This window comes from Cucumis melo, chromosome 7, assembly GCF_025177605.1.
Source record: "Cucumis melo cultivar AY chromosome 7, USDA_Cmelo_AY_1.0, whole genome shotgun sequence".
NCBI lineage: Eukaryota > Viridiplantae > Streptophyta > Magnoliopsida > Cucurbitales > Cucurbitaceae > Cucumis > Cucumis melo.
In genome coordinates, this window is record NC_066863.1 from 1146223 (window position 1) to 1171335 (window position 25113).

General features: G+C 28.5%; 2 protein-coding genes across 3 annotated transcripts; one reads left to right on the forward strand and one right to left on the reverse strand.

Annotated features, from left to right (window-relative positions):
- Window positions 1–16: 16 nt before the first annotated feature.
- On the reverse strand, window positions 17–2213 carry LOC103493709 (serine/threonine-protein kinase RIPK). The gene is made up of 5 exons (XM_008454572.3): window positions 1734–2213; window positions 1317–1452; window positions 1091–1227; window positions 863–986; window positions 17–720 (listed from the first exon to the last, which is right to left on the reverse strand). The coding sequence occupies exons 1-5, from the start codon at window positions 2136–2138 to the stop codon at window positions 263–265; spliced, it is 1260 nt and encodes a 419-aa protein (XP_008452794.1). The 5' UTR covers window positions 2139–2213; the 3' UTR covers window positions 17–262.
- Window positions 2214–18939: 16726 nt separating this feature from the next.
- LOC103493708 (guanine nucleotide-binding protein alpha-1 subunit) lies at window positions 18940–24424 on the forward strand. 2 transcript variants are annotated; one of them, XM_008454570.3, is made up of 14 exons: window positions 18940–19236; window positions 19578–19770; window positions 19908–19980; window positions 20425–20462; window positions 20558–20647; window positions 20892–20969; window positions 21645–21752; window positions 21886–21987; window positions 22364–22419; window positions 22629–22763; window positions 23382–23475; window positions 23584–23643; window positions 23733–23812; window positions 23994–24424. In XM_008454570.3, the coding sequence occupies exons 2-14, from the start codon at window positions 19684–19686 to the stop codon at window positions 24169–24171; spliced, it is 1179 nt and encodes a 392-aa protein (XP_008452792.1). In that variant the 5' UTR covers window positions 18940–19236; window positions 19578–19683; the 3' UTR covers window positions 24172–24424. The 2 variants fall into 2 exon arrangements, with proteins under 2 accessions (XP_008452792.1, XP_008452793.1); XM_008454571.3 differs by lacking the exon at window positions 18940–19236 and adding an exon at window positions 19245–19375.
- The last annotated feature ends 689 nt before the right edge of the window (window positions 24425–25113 follow it).

Sequence of the window (25113 nt, forward strand, 5' to 3'; positions counted from 1 at the left end):
ACACCACTTTGCAATATTGTATAAAAACTTTGAACTTTAAGTTATTTCATTCGTTTAATTGTTTGGATTCATCCAAACTTACACTTGTATATATATAACACTAACACTTTTATCTACAAGTATTCCATACATTTCCCAAAAACCTTCTTCCATCACCTCATAATTTCTACTAAGGTGGATAAGAAGGGTTCGTTAAAAAAAAATTGAAAAAAAAACTAAAATTTACAGGGATTTATTTTATCCCCCTTTCAATCTAAAACTATCAAACAGAGATGGGCCTCCAATTTTTCCAATTCAAGCCCAGGCCCAAGCCACCAAGCCCAAGCCCATTCCCTTCAAACACTCTCTCGTCTTTCCCCTTCTTCGCCTCTTCCCCACAGCAGTCCTCCACCACGTAGACAAACGGCGCCGTGAACACGTCGTTAAAGTCTTGCAAAGACTTCAAACCGTTAACGACTTCTGTCACCGGCGGCCGCCGCTTAGGGTTGCGGTTCAAGCATCTATGGGCCAAGGCAGCGGCCTTACGTGCGCCTTCGGCCGAGTATAGACCCTCGAGCCTTGGGTCCATGATCCGGCAGAGGCGTTTCGAGTCCTTTAAAAGTGGCTTCGCCCAATCCACTAGAAACTCGCCGGTCTTTCGGTCCATTGATGGCTTTCCTGTCAACAGCTCTAGTAAAACGACGCCGTAGCTGTACACGTCACTCATCGTCGTCAAATGGCCTGCAAAAAGTCGTTCAATTGCGTTAGGTACCGCCAAAAAGAATAATACAAACGATAGCTGTTATTATTTAAGGAACTTCTTCATTCGTATGATTTCAACTAGTGTTTGGTAAAAATCACTTTGAAAGAAAGATAAACTCACCATATTTGACGTACTCGGGAGCAGCATAGCCTTGTGTGCCCATAATACAAGACATGTCTGGCTGATCTTCACAATCAACGCCATCTTTGGCCAATCCAAGATCCGAGAGTTTTGTTGTATAATCCTAAACAAACCCATTACAAGAATTAGTACTTTCTTAGAGCTCAAATTAAGTCTTAATTACAATCTTAATTCAGCCTAATAGTCACAAAATTATTTATAACTTACAGAATCCAAGAGAATATTAGAGGTTTTGAAATCTCTAAATATAACTGGTGGGTCAGCTTCGTGAAGAAATTGAAGGCCTTTGGCTGCTTCTAAAGCAATCTTCATCCTCGTTGACCAAGGCAAAGCTGCTGAGTACTCTACAATTATTCCAAACTATATTATTTAGTTAATCACAATTAATTTAATTAATTAAATTAATCTCATAAATACATATATAGGTACTTACTTCTAAATAGCTGATTTTCTAGACTGCCTCTGGCCATATATTCATAAACCAAAAGTCTGTATTCTTTTTCCCAACAATAACCGATTAGTTTCACCAAATTTTGATGCCTCATTTGCCCCAAAATTATGATCTCTGCCTACAATAAATACACAAAAACAAAAAGAAATCAATTTCGTATTAATTAATCAAAACCCATACAAAAGATACAAATTTCCTCCATAAATTTAAAACTTTCAATCAATTTGGTTTTTAAAATCTATTTTCAATAAATTGCAAAAAGTCAAACCGATATTCTCTACAAAACAAAATTCTTTCCATGCTTTTATTATTTAAATTTTTTTAACAAAATATATTACTGAAGAATAAAAATGGGAGGGCAAATTCGTAATTTTTCCGGAATAAGTTGAAGCAACCTACCAGCCATTCTTTATGTCCTTGAGATCCATCGAGGTCGAGCAATTTAACGGCGACCGGCTGAGCTTCCAAACCCGGTTTAATTTTATTGTCGACGAACCCTTTATAAACCGGACCGAACCCACCTTCACCGAGCAAATTGGAGGAAGCGAAATTGTGAGTGATTGTTCGAAGTTCCGCAAATGAAAAAATATGAAGCTTCGGTCCCACAAGGGAATTCGACAAGTCGTCGATCGACAACGGCGAACTCGGATTACTGGCGTCCGACAGCGACAGCCGCTGCGATGAACCTTTTTTTGAAAGTCGCCGTCGCTCGTCGTCCTCTGATTCCGATAAACCGCGGTGCACGGCCGTGTAACAGCTCGGAATGATCATCGATTTCCACGTCATCTTCCTCTTCATACCCATAATTGCATCTAGAAAAATGGGATTTGGAAAGTGGATTTTCCTTTTTTTTTCTTTTGTGAGGTGTTTTCTTTTTCACTCACCTACTGCAGAGGAAGAGTGGTATTTATAGAGAATGGGGTTTGCCGCGTGGCTTCGTAGCGGGACCCGTTTTTGTGAGATTATTAGAAATCTTAGTCTAATAAATTATTGGAATTTTTAAACCGGGAAACAGCTTGCTATTTTCCTTCACGTTGAATATTTGAGTGACAAAAATAAAATTAAATAAATCAAAATATCACATTATTATAATACAGTTTTTTAAATAATTTGGTCTATAGTTCTTCAACCAAATCAAAAGGAATACAATTTATTGTATCATTTCTAGAATGTTACGGTTAATTTTAACATATACATATTTATTTCTGAATTTAATTTTTATTTTGATTCGTATGTTTTATAATTTTATTATCTTAATCAATTTTACATATTTATGGAAATTTTTTTTAATGAAAATTATCTATATGACACCACCGTTTAAAATATTTACTAAATATAATAAAATTAAGTTTTTACTGTACTATATTTTAAAATGTCGCTTTTTATATATAGTATAATAAACTTAATTGTTTTAATTACTTTAGATTTTTAAATAGATAACTATATATGACTACGGAGTATTTGTTGAGTAAATAAAGTTAAAATTATAAAACATGAAATTATGGGAATGTAAAAGTATAATACTTTGGAAAACAAACACAACTCCGTGTTCGTATTGAATATTTTGAGTTTGATTTGTGATATTATTAAACTCATTTTCTTTCTACTTTTTTCAATCAAACCATTTTTAGTTTTTACTATCATTTTAAAGTCTTATGATTTCGTTTTCATTGTATTTTCTTAGCCTTCGTCTTCAATTGAAAAGCGTTATCTTTTTCCTATTTTTGTTTCCTTTTTTTTTTAAAAAAAAATAGAAGTGATTGAGAATTAATATAATGTTTTTGGGAATAGGTGAAATTAGACTTTTTTGCTGATATTACAAGCTTCAACTATAAATAGAAACTGACTTTCCCTTTTACTCTTATTGAAAAATCTTACATTTAAAATAATTGGTTCAACCTTTTTTACCAATGGTTTGGATTTGCATTAACCAACTTTTAATTACCCAAAAAATGGTTTAGTTTTTAATAGGAATTACAGCAGATTGCATTTAAACTATCAATCATTCTAAAACAAACCATTCGTATCTAATTGAATCAATGGTTTAAAATGATTAAATTTAGAATGCATTTTTCAACGTATTCAAGAAAATGATGTAGATAAAATAATTAATTAAAAAGTAATAATAGTTTAATTATAATCATATATAAATGAAACACCTAACTGTACGAAAGCTACAATTTTTTATATTTAATTATATTTTAAAATATTTTATTTTTTCTCTAGTGATAATTGACATTTTAAAATATAGTATCGTTTTTCTTTCATAACGTTAATATTTTCATTCACGTTTAAAAAAAACATTACTCATCCGCTTCGACGTAATTCGTCATTTAAAGTATATCATGAATATAATATTTTCACAATATAATACCAACAATTAAACTTTAGTTTCAAGAATATCTTGACGAAAAATTAGACTTTTACGATAAATTATAACTCAAATTACAAAGTCTCAAGTCCTTGTAATTTGTACACGAACTTCTATTCGTTTTAATTCACTGGTTCACTAATTATTGTACGTATTGTATAATTCTATTTCACACGCATAAAAAACAATTTATATATATTTATTAACTCATATCAAAACGAGATCAATTCAACGATGGACTCAATCCGTTTTATACTAAAGAAAGTAGTTTATAAATCCATATTTATAAATATGATAAAGAAGATTGGATTGTTAGGGTTTGAGTGATGATTAAAAGCAAAGTGAAATAAATTTAGCATTGGTAGTATGGTATAGACATTAATTAAGAGTATCATAAGTAGAATTATATGGTTGTGTATACGTGTCATGTGCTTAATTTATATGCGTGACGCTATGAGAGATTACGTGGCATACACGTTGCAATTTTCTTTCTATTATTTATTATTTAATGAACAAAGTTGCATGAGGAATATGAAATTACTATTACATATACATTTTTCTTTTGTGTTATTTCTTTCCTTCCTCTTGAGTAATTTATACGTACGATTAATAATATGATCCAAGTTGGGTATTTCGGTAGGGTAGGGATCGGGTAATCGATAAGCATGAGATATATTTTATTTATAAATTTAGAAAAAAAAACATATATTTTTAATTTTTAAAATTCGTCCGAATGTTTCAATATTTTACATTTCTTCTTATGTTTCGGAAAAATAGATCATTAACGAAAGTTAATCGAAGGAAAATTGCGTCAGATGATAAATTTTTTTTAGAAAAAAGTAGTTGATAACACCTCTTATTTGCATATTGCAAATATGACAAATATGGCTAGTAGTTAGATGTATTATACAACTATCATATGGTGGATTGATAACTAAAGAAAAGTACACAGATATGACGTGTTATGACATGTGTACTAATGGGGGATTATGGGACAATAAATAAATTCACTCGGTTTTTAGAATTGATGCAACTCAAAGGCATCGTTCTCTCTATGGTTTGCACACCCCAAAAAATATTCTGAAGGTTTACGAGAAGATCAAAAAATACGAGATTGTATTTGGAATTATGTACAAAAGAACATGAGAATATTTTATGGTGTGGAAGGAATTGCACGTATCGAGATTCAAAAAAGAATCGACCTTATTCAAGTCATAATCTTTATAGGATTCCCAAAGTTATTAATAGAAGGTGGGTTTCAAAAAATCGAAGAATTACAGATAAATGTCATAGGGTTATTCACTTTTAAATTTTCTACTTTTACATTTTAGAAAATGTAGTGACATGGATCCTATTATCATAAAAGTTCTTTATATTTTTATAGACGTCCCTTAATTTAAATGTTTTGAATTTTTTTAATAGTAACAAACCCCAAATGACGTTTAAGGCAATAAGTGACTTATAAAAGTCTGAAAATTATAATAGTATAGGTGTTATAATAGTTTGAGGATTACAATAGTCTGCGTTTGAGGTGCAGACTATTATAGTCTAGGTTATTATAGTTTGTGTTTGGAATAGCACAAACTACTATAGTCTGCGTTTGAGGTTCATTATTACTATATATAGTTTGTGTTATTATAATATGTATTTGGGGTAAAGACTATTATAGTCTAGGTTTTTCACTACCTTCTTTTTTCGTACATATGTATATTGTGCACATGAAATGCACATTTTTTTTTCGATTGATTTTTATCAAATTTGGTTAATTAGGATGTTGATTTAGAGTGAGAAGTGAAAAGGGTAATTTATGAAATTTCAAACTAAATAGAAACGATACCTAAAACTTAACAGTAAAGCGATGATATTTTGAGACTGAATCATCGAACAAAAGTTTAAAATTTAAAGATAAAAGCGTAACGTTTTCTAGAGTAGATTAATCTAGGGTTAAAGAGGTATTTTATTTTACTAAAAAATTAATGATTTTTGTATTGTTTTTAAAAAACAAATAAAAGGACAACTGTCCAAGACAGTGTTTGGCTTTTATTACTAAATTAAACCTTTTATATATATATATATATATATATATATATATATATATATATATATATATATATATATATATATATATACCTCATGCTGCCTAATTCTTGTTTTAAGTAAGTTTAATTAAGCGCTCATAAAAATGTGATTATCCATTCTAATTTCTAAATCCAAACACCTACTTGCTAATTTATTAGTTTATCACTATGTTAATAAAATTAGGGTTGAATTACACGTTTTTTTTCTTTAAAGTTTGATGGAAAGATTGTAAACCTCTATCTATCTTTTAATCGATAATAAAACTTTAATAAGTATATTGACTCTAAACATGATGTTAATAAAACTTTAATTAAATCTACTTGTATGAAACTTTTGCTCTAATTAGTAAGATAGAAATTAATTTTCAAACTAATTTTTATTAGTTTGATGACCAAAGAAACAAGAAGTTTCCCAATTTATTTAAAATATTAATTGCATGTATTAATTAATATTATGATAAATATTGAGATAATTTTGTTAAAATACCTTTTTTTTTTCTTTTAGTTTAAAGTTTATTTAATTTTGGTGTATATATTTTCAAATATTGGCGGTATATCTTAAATTTGAGTATTTGTATCATTAATTTTTTTAAATACAAGGGTTGAATTGTAAGCCAAATTCAAAAAATAAAAGTAATTTTTTAAAATCTAATTTTTTTATATAAGATAGAATGTAGCTAGATAACAAACATGTTTAATTTTAAAAAATAAAAAATAAAATAGTTACAAAAGGAATTTAATTTTTAAAGTTTTTTCTATGGTTTTTATTTTTAAAAAATAGTGAAAAATAAATAGCCAAAAAGAAAATACTAATGGGTGTAAGTAGGGTATATATATATATATATATTATTAGAATTGAAAATTATTTTCTCTCTTTTATTGGTATTAGGTTCAAATAGAATACATAAATTAAAATTTTAATATTTTCCCTCTAATTAATTAGTCCATCAAAACACAAATTTGAAGTCTTTTCACTAATTTTGTCACTTACGATAATTGTCCTTAATTAATATTATGATAAATATTGAGATAATTAATTTTGTTAAAAATACCTTTTTGTTCTTTTAGTTTAAAGTTTATTTAATTTTGGTGTATATGCTCTCTTTTATTGGTATTAGATTCAAACATAAATTAAACTTTTAATATTTTCTCTCTATTAATTAGTCCATCAAGACACAAATTTGAAATCCTTTCCCTAATTTTATCTCAATTTAATTTTGTTATTTTACAAATAATTGTCCTTATAATAATTTATATCTTATTTACAAAATTATGCTAATTAATCTAATTTAAAGATTATGAATATTTGACGATATTAAAGAGAGAAAAAAATGGTGAAGAGTTAGAAGCAAGAAAGAGTTTTGATTTCAATGGGTCAAAATTGCAAGTTGAACCAAATTGATCTACTCTTCAACTAACTCTCTACTAATTTAATTAATTATCAAAAACTTCAATATAGTTTTTGCTATAAAATTACGACATCGCTTACCTCCACAATTTCAATTGGTTAAATTTATTATTATTATTTAATTCATGAGAAAGGGACTATTGTGTTATTGTGTTATGTCTAAAACATGTTCTTAAATCAAAAGATTAATTTAATATACATTACGTCGAAGAATCCAAATTACAGAAAAATTTTCACGAATAGAAAAAAAATGAACGCAGCAGCCCAATTAGTTAATGTAAAAATTTTGCTATAACTTGTGAATAGTTTGACATATTTTTCTATACTTAAAAAGACTTCCTACAAAGTCGATATATATTAGGGTTGAAATGGGATGTTTAGGGACCTAACCGAATTAAATGGGAAAAAAGGGTAGATATGAAATGAGAAGAATGTAATGTGAATATTTTGAAAAAAATTAAAGTTTGGCTTGCGTAAGACACAAGAAATTCTAGAACTAAAGTTAGGAATTGAATTAGTTTTAGATATTTTTTTTTGGGGGGGAGTTGGTGTGTTGTGTACTAACAAAGAATAATTAAATGGTTAGAATAATAATAACAACAATAATGTTAATACTAAGATTTATGTGTGGGCATAGCATTTCTCAAACCACATATGCCCATAGCTTCCAACATCAGCAATATCTCTCATCTCTAGTTTTAGGGTTTTAATCATAGTTTTGCTTTAATTTTCGTTTTTGTTCGTTTGTTTTTTAGCATTGTAGGAATCATATAGATTTGAGGTTTAATGTTAAATTTGAAAAAAGACGCAATGAGATATTATTTAAAGTTGATTTGCAAGATGGAAGCTGATTGTTCTTCTATCCTCTAGGTACAAAAATTATGTCAGTATTACTTATATAAACTAAATTCTCTTCAACGAAAAATCAAATTTCAGTGAAAAAATTTTAAGTTGTTTTCGATAAGGTTCGAAAATGATATATATATATATATATATATATATATATATATTGGCTTACTAGGTAGAAGATATTATCGAAGGAATGGTCCATCTTAAAATTCACAAATAATTTTTTTGTTATTTTAGTTATCGTATAGTTTTTTTTTATTAAACTTTAATCAAATAATTAATATTGAATTAGAAAAGTGATCGCAACAAATTTAAAAAAAATATATGGATTAAATATATAGAGTTTTTATATACATATGTCTACAATAATGTCTTTACCACAAATTTGGGTTTCAACGACAAAATAAAATTATAATTTTGGGTCGGGGAGGAAAATGGTGTTATAAATGAAAAAAAAAATGCTAAATTTCTATAATTGAAAAAAAAAATCAAATTTTCACTTATTTTTATTTTTTAAAATTCACAAGATGTTGGAAAAGGAAACATAAATAATATTTGCAAAAAGAGACCTGTAGTGAAAATTGTATAACCAGCCATTTAAACATTCAAAGGAAGCAAATTAAATAAGAAGAATGTTTCTTTATGCTTAGATTTAATATTTTTCAAACGTGACAACAAAAGAGAAAGTAAAAAGGTTCCCTAAATTAAAAAGTGTAATAAGTTTTTTTTTTCTTTAAGCAGTGTTTTAAAATAGATTTTGTCTAAAGTATTTTATTCAAAGCATCACTTTTTTTTTTCCAATGAATACGACTATTTTCAAACGTACATGATTGTATTCGACATTCTATATTTTAGATCTTGTCCACCATATATTATTTAATAATAAGAAAAAGAAAATAAATATAAATTGGTCCACAATTTAAGATCGAACACATTTACATGCACAAGTACTTCTCATCATTAATTTTGACTTATAACTTATTTTTCTTTCTTAAATAATACGATAGTTCTTTTACTTGTATAATTCAACACACTTCTAATCATTTTGAAATTACTTACTACAATATAAGATATGAAAACATGAAAAAATTATTTTCACACACATTAGTCGATAATAACACACACACATATATATATATATTTAGAATTAATCTTGACTTTTAATATTTTGAAATCACTTAATAAAATATAAAACATGAAGAAGTATATATATATATATATATAACTTATTCGAATCTTATTAGCCAAACTCTCCTACCAAAAAAAGAAAAAAAAGCTCATAATTAACAAAATCAATTTTGACATGTATTATAAAATCACTCCCATGCTCTACGACAAAACTAATTGTTATTATTATTATTATTATTAGTTGCAACTAAAATGGACACGATTTAAACAGAACAATAATAAAAATGAGGAAGGGAATATATGTTGTTCAAATACGATGTACTTTTTTGGTCCAACCAAAAAGTCAACCGAGACCACAGGCCGGCGAGGGCCGCCGCGACACGGCGGCGGCGGGTGCGCCTCCAGGATACCGAACAATTACCAAACAAATGGGAAGGGGTGTTGGGATTGGTCTCCTCTTAGACATAAATATAAAGAAATGATTTAATTAAAATTGTGTGATTGGAATTGTTTATTGTGAGAAGAAAGAAGTAAACGACACCGTAGTAGGCTATATTTTAAAATAAAAAATATATTACAACAAATTGGAATATAATTTAGATTGGAAAACCCTATCCGGTTTTGTTTGTCGGATTTTCGGAAATACCGTTGAGTGCATTGCACGACCATGGAATCTAACATATATATATATATATATATATATATATCTCTGTGTGTTTCGTTGGTTTTTTTACCTTCTTTGTAGTTTTTGTTTTCTATATATATATATATATATATATATATATTTAAGTTTATTATAATCTTTTGTTTTTTTTTTATTATCTTTAGTGTTATTGTTATTTTAATAAACAGTTCAGAGACAGAAAGAATTTTGTAAGACAGATTAGAGAGAGAGTTTTTAGAATCTTAACGGTTTTAATTATACAATATATATATATATATTTTAATGCTAAGACAGATTGAGATTGTGATTGAGATTGGACGAAGTTTAGTTGAAATTGATTTTAGCAATGATTAGATGTATGTTTAATCGAATGCATCTAATTTTTTTATACATGATAGAAAATAAATAAAAATATATAATTTTTTAGATATCACCAATTGAATGTAGTTTGAGCAATTATTAGAAGGATGTATTTTAGGTTATTATACTCGTTTTCGTTTTACAAAAAGGGTTGCAATAAGTTCGCTCGTACCATGGTATCAGGAAAGATTTGGCTTCTCATCAATTTTTGTTGTAGACGGTATCTTCTCTTTGTGAAAAGTTGGTTTCTTGATCTTGTATCATATGCTAATTATTTTATTTAAGGAGTACTTTGTTTAGAGTTGTTTCCTACTTATATATTTTTACTTTGAAACGATTGAATTTGCTAGACATGCATGCTTTTGGATTGAAAATTGTTTAAATTTGACCTTCGAATATCTATAAAATTGTTCTAATTTTTTTAAAGCATCATATTATACATTAATGATTAAGTAGAAATTATGACACGCAAGGCTAAGTTACACATGACCCTTTGTCTAGTTCCTCAAAGAAACTTGAACAAATAAGAGTGGGACAAAAGTTTTGTACTTTTTTAGTATATGAAGATGTAGTCGACAGTAACCCTAACCTACAAAAACTTCCATGTGCTTAGAATGGATATCCAAATACCATAGCTTGGAGACTTTATTTGATAAGAAATAGTGATCAAATAACAAAATGCAAACAAAGGTAAAATATCTTTACTTTTGTAACGAGCAACGATCAATAATTACCCTAATTTTTACGCGAGACAACATGATCGAGTTGGGTGGAATGTGAAGAAATGAAAATGTAGCATCCACTTGCATTTCCGCCCTTATCAAATAATGTGTTAAAATGAAAAAGAACCTACAATTAGCATATTTTTACGTACAAATCCAAGAATGCTAGCAATAAACATAACAATCTTCTTCATAGTTGAAATTAAGTTGGTTACATAAATCTTTAACTTTTAATAAAATCATTTACTTATAAAATTTCGTTATTTTGAGGTTAAAATCAATTAAAACCAATTGAGATATCACACTAGTCGAATTAAATATGATAAAAAAGTATCATACGTCACATCTATAGTAAATTATTTTAAACAAAACATAACAATATATATATACACACACACACAAGGATTAAATTGAGATTAAGAGGGAAAGTTAATTAATTAAGTTAATATAATAATTAAGAGAAAAGGGCGATGACCTTTAACAAGTTGAACGACACGTAGCCGCCGGGCATGGAGTCTGTGGGTTAGGAAATTTAAATACGGATTTGGTACGCAGCCGTGGAATTTAGTCTTATTAATATTAATTTACGTCGTATTAGCTCTCTAATCCTTTTATTATTATTATTACTGTTACTATTATTGTTAATATTATTATTTTGGTAAAGACTAGAGACCAAGAGCATGAAATGGACAGTCTACTGGCTCATCTTATAATCTCATCCAGAATGTCTCAGAATTGAATTTGGATTATTTATGCTTCTAGAATTAGACTTACATTTTTATTTTAATTAGGTGAAGACTAATGAAAATTTTCACATTTATGACTTTACTCTTAAAAAGAAAATTGTTGGTAGAAAAAGAAGACACGTTCACGATATGACGCTAAACAAATACAATGCATGTGACATAATATATATTCAAAATGAAGTACGTTACGATTGACTTTTTTCCCTAACAAAAATTTAGTGGTCAAGTTAAATAATAATTAAATTTGACAAATAAATATTAGATAAGAGAACGTAGATGTTTATATACATAAAGTAAATTAAAAACTAAGAATATGTTGATTTTTCTCGAATTCAAGAATGTGTTCGGTGTTTGCATTTACACATAGCATAAATAAAAATGGAGAACAAGATGTATTGGTTTATCAAAATATCGAAAGAGATAAAAAAAACCCTAAACTTAAACACTTATATAATCGTCGTAGCACACCACAATAACATTTCTTCCTCGACATCATGGTGCTACAAAAAGTAGCAACTATATATAAAAAGGTGCGATGCGTAATGTGAATTTTTGGTGATGAACGTTATAGCATCTCAACATCACTAAAAAATAGAGTAAACATATACTTTTGTGTTAACATTGTCTTGATTATTTTTGAATAATACACATAATTATCCATTTAATCATAGTTAACCAAATTAGTAATATATTTTTTAAAGGTGCAATTTCAAATCCTAATACTCATTTATTATTTGAATTGCAATACAGGTATACATATAGAGAGGGTAGATATCATTAGCAGTATGAAAATGAATAGTAAAAAAATAATTATAATTTTGATCATCAAGAGAAATAATCTGTCTAAAATCTTAATAATACTAACTATATTTTAGTTAACTAAAAACTTATCTATGTATCCATATTTCTACGCATACGTATGTTGTTAGGTGTCGTTGTTAGTCAAAGATAAAAAATATTCATAGATATATCGATATATTCGTGAATAGATATTATCCATAAATCCAAAGGTTCAATATCGATATTAAGTGTTTGTAGTTATATCCAACATCTTTTATAAATACTTATAAAATACAACTACGTGTCATTTATTTAGTTTAATATAAATAAAAGTATCAAATATTAATAACTATATTCATAAATTATAGTAAAATCAATTTAACTGTATCTAAATAAAATCTATAAATTTTATGACTTTTATAGATATTTATCAACATCGATATTTTACGATATATTCATAAAAATAAAATTTCAATACCCGCGTCAATATTTGAATTCTGAATTTGTTAGGAGATAAATAGAAATTAAATGTATAATTTGGGTTAATTATAATTAACTACAACAATTGGGATAAATAATTACTCAAATTAAATGAGTCTCATTTTTTTTTTTAAGTTTATAGTCCTCGTTTCAAAATAAAATAAAATAATCCCAATAAGTCCTTCCTTTATTTTTCAATATTAATAAATTTTGTTTCAAAATCCAACGAATATTTAGAATTTTGAACATATTTTAATTTCAAGATATATATATATATATATATATATATATATATATATATATATATATATATATTAAAACAGCTTATTATTATTATTATCATTATTATGATTAGGATTATGATTATTTTGCCTGTTGTTGAGATGGTCAAAGGATCTATTGATTCAAAATCAGTTAATACAAATTCATGAAGCCGAACAAATACATACCATAAAGTCGCATTTCTAGGCCATTATTAATTAATATCTTTTTCTTTTGTTTCCTATAAAGTCTACTCTCAACTTTTAGAGACCTAACCCTAATTGCTTCTTCCCATATTTTAAATATTATATTCGACCCTACAAAAATTTAAATACTTCTAATATAATTTACGTTTGACATTTTTAGTATAATAACGATAGGAACGAGGGATTGAACCCGTAAATATTGTGTCAAGCTAAATATTCACGTTTGTCATTTTGCATTTTTTAGGTTTGAAATTTTAAAAGGTCTTTGTACTTTGAAATTTATTCAATTTCAGTCACTGTATTTTTAGTAGTTCTTGGATTTAGTTCCTCAAATAATCGTAAATTTTTAGAAAAGTACGATATATTTTTATAATGTATAGTGAATATCTTAATAAAAACAAAAAGTAATTAAAAGAATCATGTAATATCAACTAAATTGAAGATTTATTGATTATCTGATGATTAAAATTAGACATTTTAAAAATACTTATGGACTAACATTTAATAAAATCTAAAGAATAGGAATCAAAATGATATTTATGATCTGTTGATTGAATATACGTGTCGTAATCAAACCAATCATATCAAATTCACTATAATATTACAAAGTCTTTTTGTCATCGATACTCGTTCCACTACATATAATCATAAAACTAAAATCTATTTTTCTTTAGATATATATTTTCCGACAAGTAAAAAGAATAATTTTCTATAATTTGTTAACTCAACCATCCACTCAAAAGCTTAAATTGATGCGTTGTAGATAAAATGAATCATATATTATCAAACACTCACTTATTCGTACGATAAAAATATAAAAAAAAAATACCCAACAAGATATGTAAAAATCAAATTTATATTAAAAAAAAAACAACATTATAGGAATTTAAATACGATATCTACTTAAACCACACGTTCGTTATATCATCATTTTACATGTATATGAGAAAATATTACAATATTATTAATCATGTCAATAAAATAGTGCAAAATATCATTTAACATTTTCGTATATACATTTTAGATCGTATATGTTGAATAAGAAATTTTAAAATTTCTCAAAATTTCTCGTGTGAATAGTATCTATCTACTAAAAAACAGTAAGCAATGAGGTTAATATTCTTTTAGAGGATTAAAATCTTAAAAGGCAAAAACATATGAAAAACACAAATCACAAAATCTTATAGTTGAAGAATTAAATTTGTAATTGTGGAAAATATATCAATAGAAAATAATAAAAGAAAGTTTCTAGAAGGCAGTTGAAATAGGCGTAAATAATAAAAGTAGAGAAAGCGAAATAAGGGAAAAAAGGCTTCGAGAAATAATTGGGGGAATTGCGTAAGGAGAGAAGAAGAGAGCCAAAGAGGTTCGGTGAAGGATTGGACCGGCGGTCCGGCCGTCCCCATCGCTCACGCAAATGAAAACAACCTCCCAAATAATAACATTAAACCACTAATTAATTTCATTATATACTAATATTATTTCGTTCTAAATTTAAATTATGTTTCGTAAATTTATCATCAATTTAGCAAAGTTCAATTAAACATATGAGATTTTTTTGTCCTAAGTTTAGTAGTTACAAACTTAAAAGATTAAAAAGTCATGATAGTATCAAATAAGATGAGATATTAATTTTATTTAATCTCTGTATTTTAATTAATATGTTAGTTTTTATTTGAGAGTTTTTAATTTTTCTTTTATCTCTATTTTCTTTTTAAATTCAATTTGTATCATTTGTGTTTTAGAGTTTAGAATTTCATTTAGTCTCCTAATTTTATACTTTTATTTTTGAGTTTTTCACCTTGTATCACTTTTCTAATAATTAATTCTTTAAAAATAAAGTTTGATTTGAAACAATCCATATCATGATATTTTAAATAATCTAATTAAGGTCAAAATTAAAAATCTAAAAATGTATTACATTTTGAAAATCGTAGACAAATTAAAAATTAAATCTAAAATTTATTAGTAAAAATATAACCATTTGAAACTTTAAAAATAAAAATTATATTCAAAATTTTAAAACCATAAGCAATTTTAATTTAATGAATATATAAATTAAAACAAGTTATTTAATTCAACAATAGTTCACATGTTAGTAGTAACAATAATAAAAAAAAAAATCGAAAGGCTAAAAGACTACGAGTTCAATTCAAATAGGTCATCTACCTAAATTTTAATATCCTATCGATTTTATTGACATCAAAATGTATAAAGTTAGATGAACTGTCTATCATATGAGAATTATAATCGAGGTGCACACGAGCTGATATGAATATTTATGAATATATATATATATATAAAACGATAATATTTATGAATATATATAATTAATATTTTCTTTTTGTGTTTTCTCTTTTCAAGCTTGGTTTTCATACCATCTATTGGGAAATTATATTGACCTCTAACAAGTGGTGTAATGTGAATGAATGTTGCTTCCCCTTCTTTACATTTTCCTCTTTTAACTTTAAGTTTTGAGATTTTTGAAGTAGTACGTGGATTGTAGTTTTGTGTACTTTTTATTATTACTTTCATTTGAGTTTTTGTTGATTTGTACTACTTCTTACTCGTGTTTTCGAGATTAATTTGTTAGGTGTGTTTGTTGTTGTTCATATCTAAATTTAATGTTATTCTAACACACAACATTATAATATGTTGTACGGTTTGTAATATATATATGTTTTATGTCTTTTGACTTCCAAAATGAAACGAGACAGAATAATCAATTAAAGCTCGAATGAATGATTGGTTACGAATTTAGGAAATGAAGTAATAAAATTTTGTTAATAATTATTATAGAAAGGTGAGTAATAAAATGAGCTGGTGCGAATAACAACGTGATAAAATGTGAGTTGACATGAATAATAAAGTAGTGAACTTTTGTTAATTATTGATTAACCGAACCGAGAATTATTATTATATTTTTTTTTCCTACCCAACTTTTAGAGGCCACATTAAGGATTTTGTTTACAAGAAATTTAATTATATTGATAGTTAATATTCGTAATTTTTTTAATCATGTATAAGTTAACATGCTAAAGTTTACGGTATCTTTATATATTTAAAAAATGGAATGGTTTAAATTACTTGATTAGAAAGCATGTACTTTTAAGTACTTCATGTCGTACAACACTTATTCATTATTCATACTTCGTATCGATCAATATATCGTTACTATACTTTACTCTTAATCAACTCTATACAATATTGTTTTGATGGAATTACAAAACGAACCATAATATAAAATCAAATACGCTATCTACCGCCTAGAGAGTTGTTCACATCTTAAACAATTATATTAAATTAACCCATTCCAATGATATATAATCAAAATTGTAAACTTGAGCATCAAATCATATATACATAAATAACAATAATTATATTTTATTGTGATCGAACCAATCAACGTATTTTACCGTTAATAAGTCTCTAAATTTTTAGGTTGCGTCTAATATGTCTTTTAATGTTTAATTTTGTGCCTAAGTTGATAGAATTTTTATTTATAAGAAATGGACTAAATTATTAAATTTATTTGTTAATTAAAGTTTGAAATTACACACATATATATATGTTACAAATACAAACTAAAGTATTTGATGCATGAAAGCTAATTTAGGTCAATTTATTAGTTAAGAAAATGTTTTTCTTTTTGAAGTACAAAATTGACATTTGTTCATTTCCATAATTTCATTCATCAATCAACTGGCTTGGCTTTGCTTTGACACTGAGTACCGGCCTTGTGTAATATATTCCAAAATCCACCACCGATTCTGTTGGGCCTATAGCCCATTTTCTTTTTTATATTTGTTTGGGCCCAGATCCAAATAAACACTAGTCCATATGGCAGAGACGAGATCAAACAAGATATCAAGAAGGATAATTACAATAAGTAGCAATTTTTAGAATAATTATTAAGTATGCAGTAATATTTTCAAAAAATTGAATGTAGCAAAATCTATCAGTGATACATTTTTATCGTTGATAGACTCTTATGGTTTATCAGTGATAGACCAACATTTGTTACATAGTCTATCGGTGATAGACTCCTATCATTGATAGATTTTGACAGATTTTGCTATATTTGCAATTTTTTAAAATGTTGCTATATACTTAATCATTTTGAATATAATTGCTAAATTTGCAACTATCCCTATTAAAAATGATTTATACACACATATTCTAAATAAATAGGTTTAGTTACATAATTGTCTCAACTTTTACATAACTATCCCAAATGACTATCATACACAATGTTTTGATTCAACTTATTTTGGTAACCATCTTTGTCCTTCGTTTTTTTTTTTTAAGTAAGCGAAAATTCAAATAATCGATAAATTTTCAAACTTGATTTTTTTCATTTTAAAATATTACAAAACGAGAGATAGTTTATCAACAAAGTTAAAGTTATGGGTTCCAAATGTCGTTGAAATCTAATTGTAGAATATTGCTAATTTGACGGTTGTGAAATGCTAGTTACATATTATGTTGGTTTGCTACATCTTTCCACGTGAAAATGAGTTGGGGTTACGTTTTAGTAAGTTGCACAATGATTTGTTTTTTTTCTTTTCTTAATATATTATGTCTAAAATCGTCAAACTTTATTTACTTTAGTAATTCGTCACTTGCAACGTGGTAACAAGTCTTGTTGAAATAATTTTAGTCAAAAGCCATCATTTGACACTTTAATCTTTTATCAACTAAAATTTCAAAATTAGCATAATTATACGTATTCGCTAGCCATGTCAATACCATGATAATTGCATTTTTTACTTTTTCATAATTCAAGATATTTAAAGAAAACCCTCCAAATCTGGATTTTTAGAATATGTATAAAAAACTTACTCTTACTCATTAATTTTGAGATTGGTTCAAAATAACTATGAATTGTAAAATAATGGTGCATTTGACATACAAAGAAACATTAAACATGCACGTATAAATTTTAGCTATATCAATAAAAATGTATTAGAAAAATCATGAATCTAACCTAACAACCAAATTTTAAGGGTTGAATCAGAGATTCAGTATGAGTCAAACAAATCTGAATTTTTCTCTTGATCAAGATTTTCTAAACCAATCCATGTGGAGTCTAATTTTTTTCTTCTTAATTTAAAAGAACCAACATTTTCACAGTAAAATGGAGCTTTTAGAAGGAAAATAAACGAAAAAGATAGAAACTTTTGGCCTTTTGAGGACACAACAAAACGACAGAGCAGCTGAGTCCACAGTCCACGGTCCACGGTCGTCGGTCCACAGTCCACACACACATCAGTCATTGAGAAGAAAACCAAAAACCCAAAAAGAAAAAAAATAATTGTATTTTCCCAATGCCAACCTCATAGATTCATACTAAAGAATTGAGAAAAAAAACATATACTGAAAAAAAAACATTTTTTTGATTCTAAACAGCCTCTGTCTTTGATTTTTAAAGGGAAAAAAAAACTCAGAACCATGTCCTTTCTTCTCTTTGACTGAGGAGAGAAATTGAAATTGAAATTGAAATTGAAATTGAAATTGAAAGAGAAGCGAAAGCAAAACAATGGCATTTTGATTCTCAGCTTTCGGTTCTTTCTTCCTTCTTTCATTCCTGATTTAGCCGACACGTACAATTTTTTCCTCTTTTTCTCACAAAAATTTTCCTCATTTCATTCTGTTCTTAATTATACTCTTCTTTTCGTACACTTTCATCTCTTCCCACAAACTCCTCCTTTCGTTTTTTTTTTATTCCTTCAATCAATTTTTAATCTTTGATTAAACCCCACTTCACTCCAAGAACACGACGAGTTTCTCTTAGCTGCTCTACCAATCCGCCAAATCTAGACCCTCCGATTCCGCCACCCTTTACGACGGTACTCTTTTTTACACTACTCCTTTTCAACATTCTAGATCTTTACTTTGAACTGGGATTTCTGTGTTTTTGTCTCGTGGGGTTTCTTCAATTTGATCCAACAGTTTTTTTTCTTCTTCTTTCTCCCTTTTAGGTCTTCTGTACGGAATTCCTTACCTTTCTTTTATCTGGGTTTTGATTGGATTGCATTTTTTCTTACTGTATTTTGTGCTTTTTGAAGTGTTTCTTTGAATTGGAAGTGAAAATGTAGCAAGATTGAATCAAGTTCGAAGTTATAATTGGAAATGGGGTTTTGATTATTATTTTTTTTTGCATGCTTGAAATCGGGTTTTTTATTTGTAGGCTGGCTTTGAGGACTGTAATATGAGCAAGCATTTTTTGAGGGAATTGGAAACCCATTTGATTGCGATGAATCTTTGCGAGTATAACTAGTGTTCTGCCGTCTTCTATGCTGTCTCATTTGAGTAGAAATATGGGCTTACTCTGCAGCAGAAATCGTCATTACAACGAACAAGATGCTGAAGAGAATGCGCAGGTGAATCATGCTTCATCAGAAGTATATTATTCGTTGTTTCTGCAAATAGTGCTAGTTGAAAAAACAAAGTGTTATTGTTATCTTGGGTTATTTGTCGAATCTTGAGTTCGATATGATCGTAGTGTGTGCTTTTCCAGGCTGCAGAAATAGAGAGGCGGATTGAACAAGAAACAGAAGCTGAAAAACATATACAAAAACTTCTTCTGCTTGGTAAGTGTATTTTGGCCTCTTATTACCTTTGCTTTTTTCCTTATAATAGAGGAGGAATCAACTTGTCTGTACTTGAATGTTGAAAACAGTATTTCAAACTTTAGAGGGGAAATACATCACTTTTATGTTCTAGTGCCTTCTTTCTCTGAGTTAGATTTGTTTATTTAGTGTTTGGTTTGTGAGTTTATAATTTGCAGTAGTTAGTAAGTTGTATAATACGTGACTTTCACAATTGTAGTTATCATATCAAACCCACATTCCAAGTTTTCTTGTATGCTTAATTTCCCCTCATTGGTTAACATTTAATCATTTCCTTTCCACGGCTGATGTGGGAAGGATTAGAGATTCTGTATGTGTGCTACTTAGTGATAATGACCTCTGGTTTTTTTTCTTCTATTTTTCCTTTGACTATGCGAATAAGCTGAGATTTAGCCAATTGTTTAGGTGCTGGAGAGTCTGGGAAATCTACAATTTTTAAGCAGGCAAGCTCTCTAATTCTTTACTGTTATAATCTGTTATGCCTAAGTGAAGTTGGTCCACTGACATTTCTTACATTTCTACTTTATTTTTTTTTCAGATAAAATTGTTGTTCCAAACTGGGTTTGATGAGGCAGAGCTAAAGAGCTATATTCCAGTCATTCATGCAAATGTGTATCAGACTATAAAAGTATGCAATGTTTGAAAGGGTGTGTTGGTTATTTCCCTTTCTGCATGATTTAGAGAGCAAATGAATTTGTCCAAAAATTTTAAACCATAATATCCTAATCTTTTGATAGATGCATGTCGATCCTGTATTTTGGTTTTTGAAAACTTTAAATCGCATTGTACTGATCTTTTGATGTGAAGTGTGTTGATATTGTACTGTTTGTTAATTCAAGAGCCCTAACCTCTTTTTGCACTTGACGTTTCAGGTATTACACGATGGTTCGAAGGAGCTTGCTCAAAATGATAAAGAGTTCACGAAGTATGTTTTATCCAGTGAAAATAAGGTATCAATCTGTTCAATGCCAATCTGGAACCTACATACCTTGAACATTTATCTAATTAGATTTTTACCGGTGGTTACAAAAAGAAATTGTGTAGTTCATGGTTTAGAAACAGTAATGGGGACAGACATATATATATATATACACTTGGGTACTAGAACTCACTAACTGTTTTTCTGAAATATTAAATAATAAATATGAGTGCGATGATCATTTTTACCCTTGATATTGTTAAGCTTTCTACTTCATAAACCCTAAATTCTAATTGGGCAGTGTAATTAATACCTTCCTTGGTCTAAAATAGGAAAGTTCCCATGAACAAAGAAATAAATCACGTACAAAATATTCAAATTCAGGTAAAGAATACCTAAATCCAACAATGAAACAACCCAAGCTGAAAAATATCCAACACAACTAGAAGAAAGAATACGCACGAGCCTTATCCAGCCAAAAGAACACATATAGCTATCCAGTATTCACCCATAGGAAAATGAAAATTAGTTAAGTAAGGGGGTTTAATCTAATGAAATTGAAAGTATAAGGTTAAAACAGGTCCCTAACCTAAGTATAGGGCAAAATGAAACTTTTCCTCTGAATAGGTTATATGTGTACACTTGGAGGGACGTGTGCAGAACATTTTCCTGCTTAATATTATTTCTTCATGTGATTTCGAACCAGGATATTGGCGAGAAATTATCGGATATCGGAGGTAGATTGGATTACCCGCGTTTGACTAGGGAGCGTGCACAGGATATAGAGACTCTTTGGAAAGATGCTGCGATTCAGGTAGGCATTGCCCCATGTGGATTTACTACCTTTAAAATGAAAGCAACTATGATGCTTCTTATTTCAAAACAGCCTTTTATCTTCTTGAATAATCCTGAATCAAGTTAGCTCAGGGTTCTTGTTCTCTTTGTAGGAAACATATGCTCGTGGTAATGAACTACAGGTTCCAGATTGCACACAATATTTCATGGAAAATTTGCAAAGATTATCTGATGCAAATTATATTCCAACTAAGGTATTCGATTCAATGTTATAGCTAGCTCAAAGGGTTTGAAAATTCTCTCAAGCAAGCTCTTATCAGTTAAGTTCATTGTATGAGCTGAAATTTCGGAAAATACTAACTCTAAAGACTTTGTTGTCTTAAAAATTTATCTGCAATATTTATTTTATGGACAAAATAATTTTGTTTTTTAAATATACAATTAATCTCTTTTGATTGCTTTGGGTTGAATTATTTTCTCACTTTCTTACAACACGAAACAAAGAACTAGTGTAATCTGTATTTCTTCCTTTTGCCATTATATATCCTGCCTATGTTTGAGAATAATGAGAATTGAGTTATTTTTGTATTTATCAGTTGGTTCCTTTTCTTATGTGCTTTTTGACCACAGGAGGATGTACTTTATGCAAGAGTCCGCACAACTGGTGTTGTTGAAATCCAGTTTAGGTAAATTTTTTACATGGCTCTTCACGATGCATTTCTGTTTCTAGGAACAAATAAATAATTTTCACTGGGATATATATGTATGTATAATAATAATTCATAAGTATAAGATAAGTAATAAAAATTCAAAGAACTCTTGTATGTTGCACTTAGTTCTTTATCATGAAATTTTGGGATTGTAATTAATTATGGTGTTGGTTTGATTTTGGCAGCCCCGTTGGTGAAAATAAAAAGAGCGGCGAAGTGTATAGACTGTTTGATGTTGGTGGACAGAGAAATGAGAGGAGAAAATGGATTCATCTTTTTGAAGGTGTTACAGCAGTAATCTTTTGTGCTGCTATTAGTGAGTAAGACCATCACTCTTTTAGCCCACTTATGATTCTGTGGCAGTCTATGTAGATAAAAGAAAAGCCTATACATTGAAATCTGAAAATCTATTCCATTATCATTGATGTTTTCGGAGCAACAACTGGGTTGACATGGATGCTCCTGGAAGCTGATGAGATGGGATGCCATTTGGGACTATGTAATTGTGCTACAAAGTTTTGTGAATGGAGGCTTTTTATTACCTTCTTTTCTCTTGTTTTCTTTTCATTTGTTTTCTGCTGGAGTGGGTGGGACTAGGTTGGAAAATAGCTTTTGGAAGGTAGTGAACCAAGTTGATGATCCAAATGAAATGAAAGGACAATAATTTTAGAAGTGTGAACTGATAGAGGAAAAGAAGATCTTAACTAGCTGGTGATCTAACAACCCATGTGGAGATAGTGTGATGAGACTCGTTGTCCTATTACAATATCTCTTTTTGTTTGGACGGTCTCAGGCTATTAAGTGGTTTCACTTGTTGGAATGGAACAAAAAGGATTGAAATCATAAAGTTAGTTGTGGTCCCTTATCTATTTTGGTTGGAAGAATAAGTATTATATTAAAGTTTACTGCAATGGATTTAACTGTGATAACTGTTTCAGGTATGATCAAACGCTTTTTGAGGATGAACAGAAGAACCGAATGATGGAGACCAAGGAACTTTTTGAGTGGGTTCTGAAACAAGAGTGTTTTGAGGTTTTCTTTTTTGTTTGTTACTGTTTACATGATCAAGTCTATTAGTTTCGATAAATTTCTTTTCACAAGTTGATAATAACTTTTTTTATGGGCCTATTCTTTGTGCAGAAAACGTCATTTATGCTTTTTCTCAACAAATTCGATATCTTTGAGAAAAAGGTTCTAAAAGTAAGTGTTGATGAAGAGTATTACAAAGCACTTGGATAGGTCATTGATGAGTTCATGAGATACTAACATGAATTAGCTTCTTGTGATAGGTCCCTCTCAGTGTGTGTGAATGGTTCAATGATTATCAGCCGGTTTCGACTGGAAAACAGGAGATCGAGCATGCCTATGAGTATGTGTCTAACACTCTCTTGTTATTGTTGCCTGTGACGGCATCGTTCTTGGTTCCTAATATGCTTAAACAGAGCCTTTTCTGTAGCTGGTTGATAGGGACAATGCTGCTGTCTTTTTTCCTCTGTTTGCTGTTTTTCTAAAATAACTTTAGAGTGACGCTTTTGAATCAATGGATTCAGGTTTGTGAAGAAAAAATTCGAGGAGTTATATTTTAAGAGCACAGCACCGGATCGAGTAGATCGGGTGTTTAAGGTATACAGAACTACTGCTCTTGATCAGAAACTTGTAAAGAAAACGTTCAAGCTCGTAGATGAAACTTTGAGGCGGCGAAATCTCTTTGAGGCTGGGTTATTGTGACCTTGTTAACAAAACCTTCCTCACACAGAAAAATGGAAAAAAAAAAAAAAGAGAAAAAAGAAAAAGGGGTTGCGCTCTTGTTTGATGAACAAACTTTATATTGGATTGTCATTTTAAGTAATTAAAGAGTTGAAGCTGAAGAAGTTGGCAGTCTGATTCATTGATTTTAAAAACATTTTGTGTCATATTAAATTTTGCCAAAGTTGAAATCTTTTTAACTATATGTAATTTGATGTTCCAAATTGTTGTGAAATTTCATAAGCTTCAACAACCTTCCTTTCCTTTCCTTTCTATGATTTATTTCTCTGCATTACTCAAATTAATGGGACTTCTCTTTTGGGGAGTTCAAGTAAAATTAAATATTCAGAGAAACTTATTCTTCCAATGTTTTATTGTTTTAAAAAATAAAATAGTTTGTTGAAGTGATTGAACCTTCCAAGTTGATTAGCACATGTTTAGTTCACCAACATCTACATTTTCAACTATATCAGGAACTTCTAAATGTTTACTTTTTGCTCTAATTGCCAGCATCTTATCCCTATGTCACGTTGTTATTAATTTTATTTAGGTTAAACCTTGTATATATTTGAAATAATTCATTTACATTACAAATGATATAGAACAAATGTTGCATTAATGGAATATAAACCAAATTTAATAAATGTCACTTTTGTCCTAAATTTTAGAGTTTAGGGTTTAAAGTTTTGTTTTAAAATGTAACAAATGTACCAAAATATAACAAAATTTTAGAATCTACCAATGACTATTGATGTCTATATGAATAAGAGTGTATTACTAATAGATATTGATTGAAATCTACGAGGGTCTATCGTGAATAAGTTCTAAAATTTTGTATTTTTAAAGATATTTTAGTAATTTTACTATTTAAAATAAATTTTCGAATGAGACATTTTTAAATATAAAACATACTAAAATCTATCA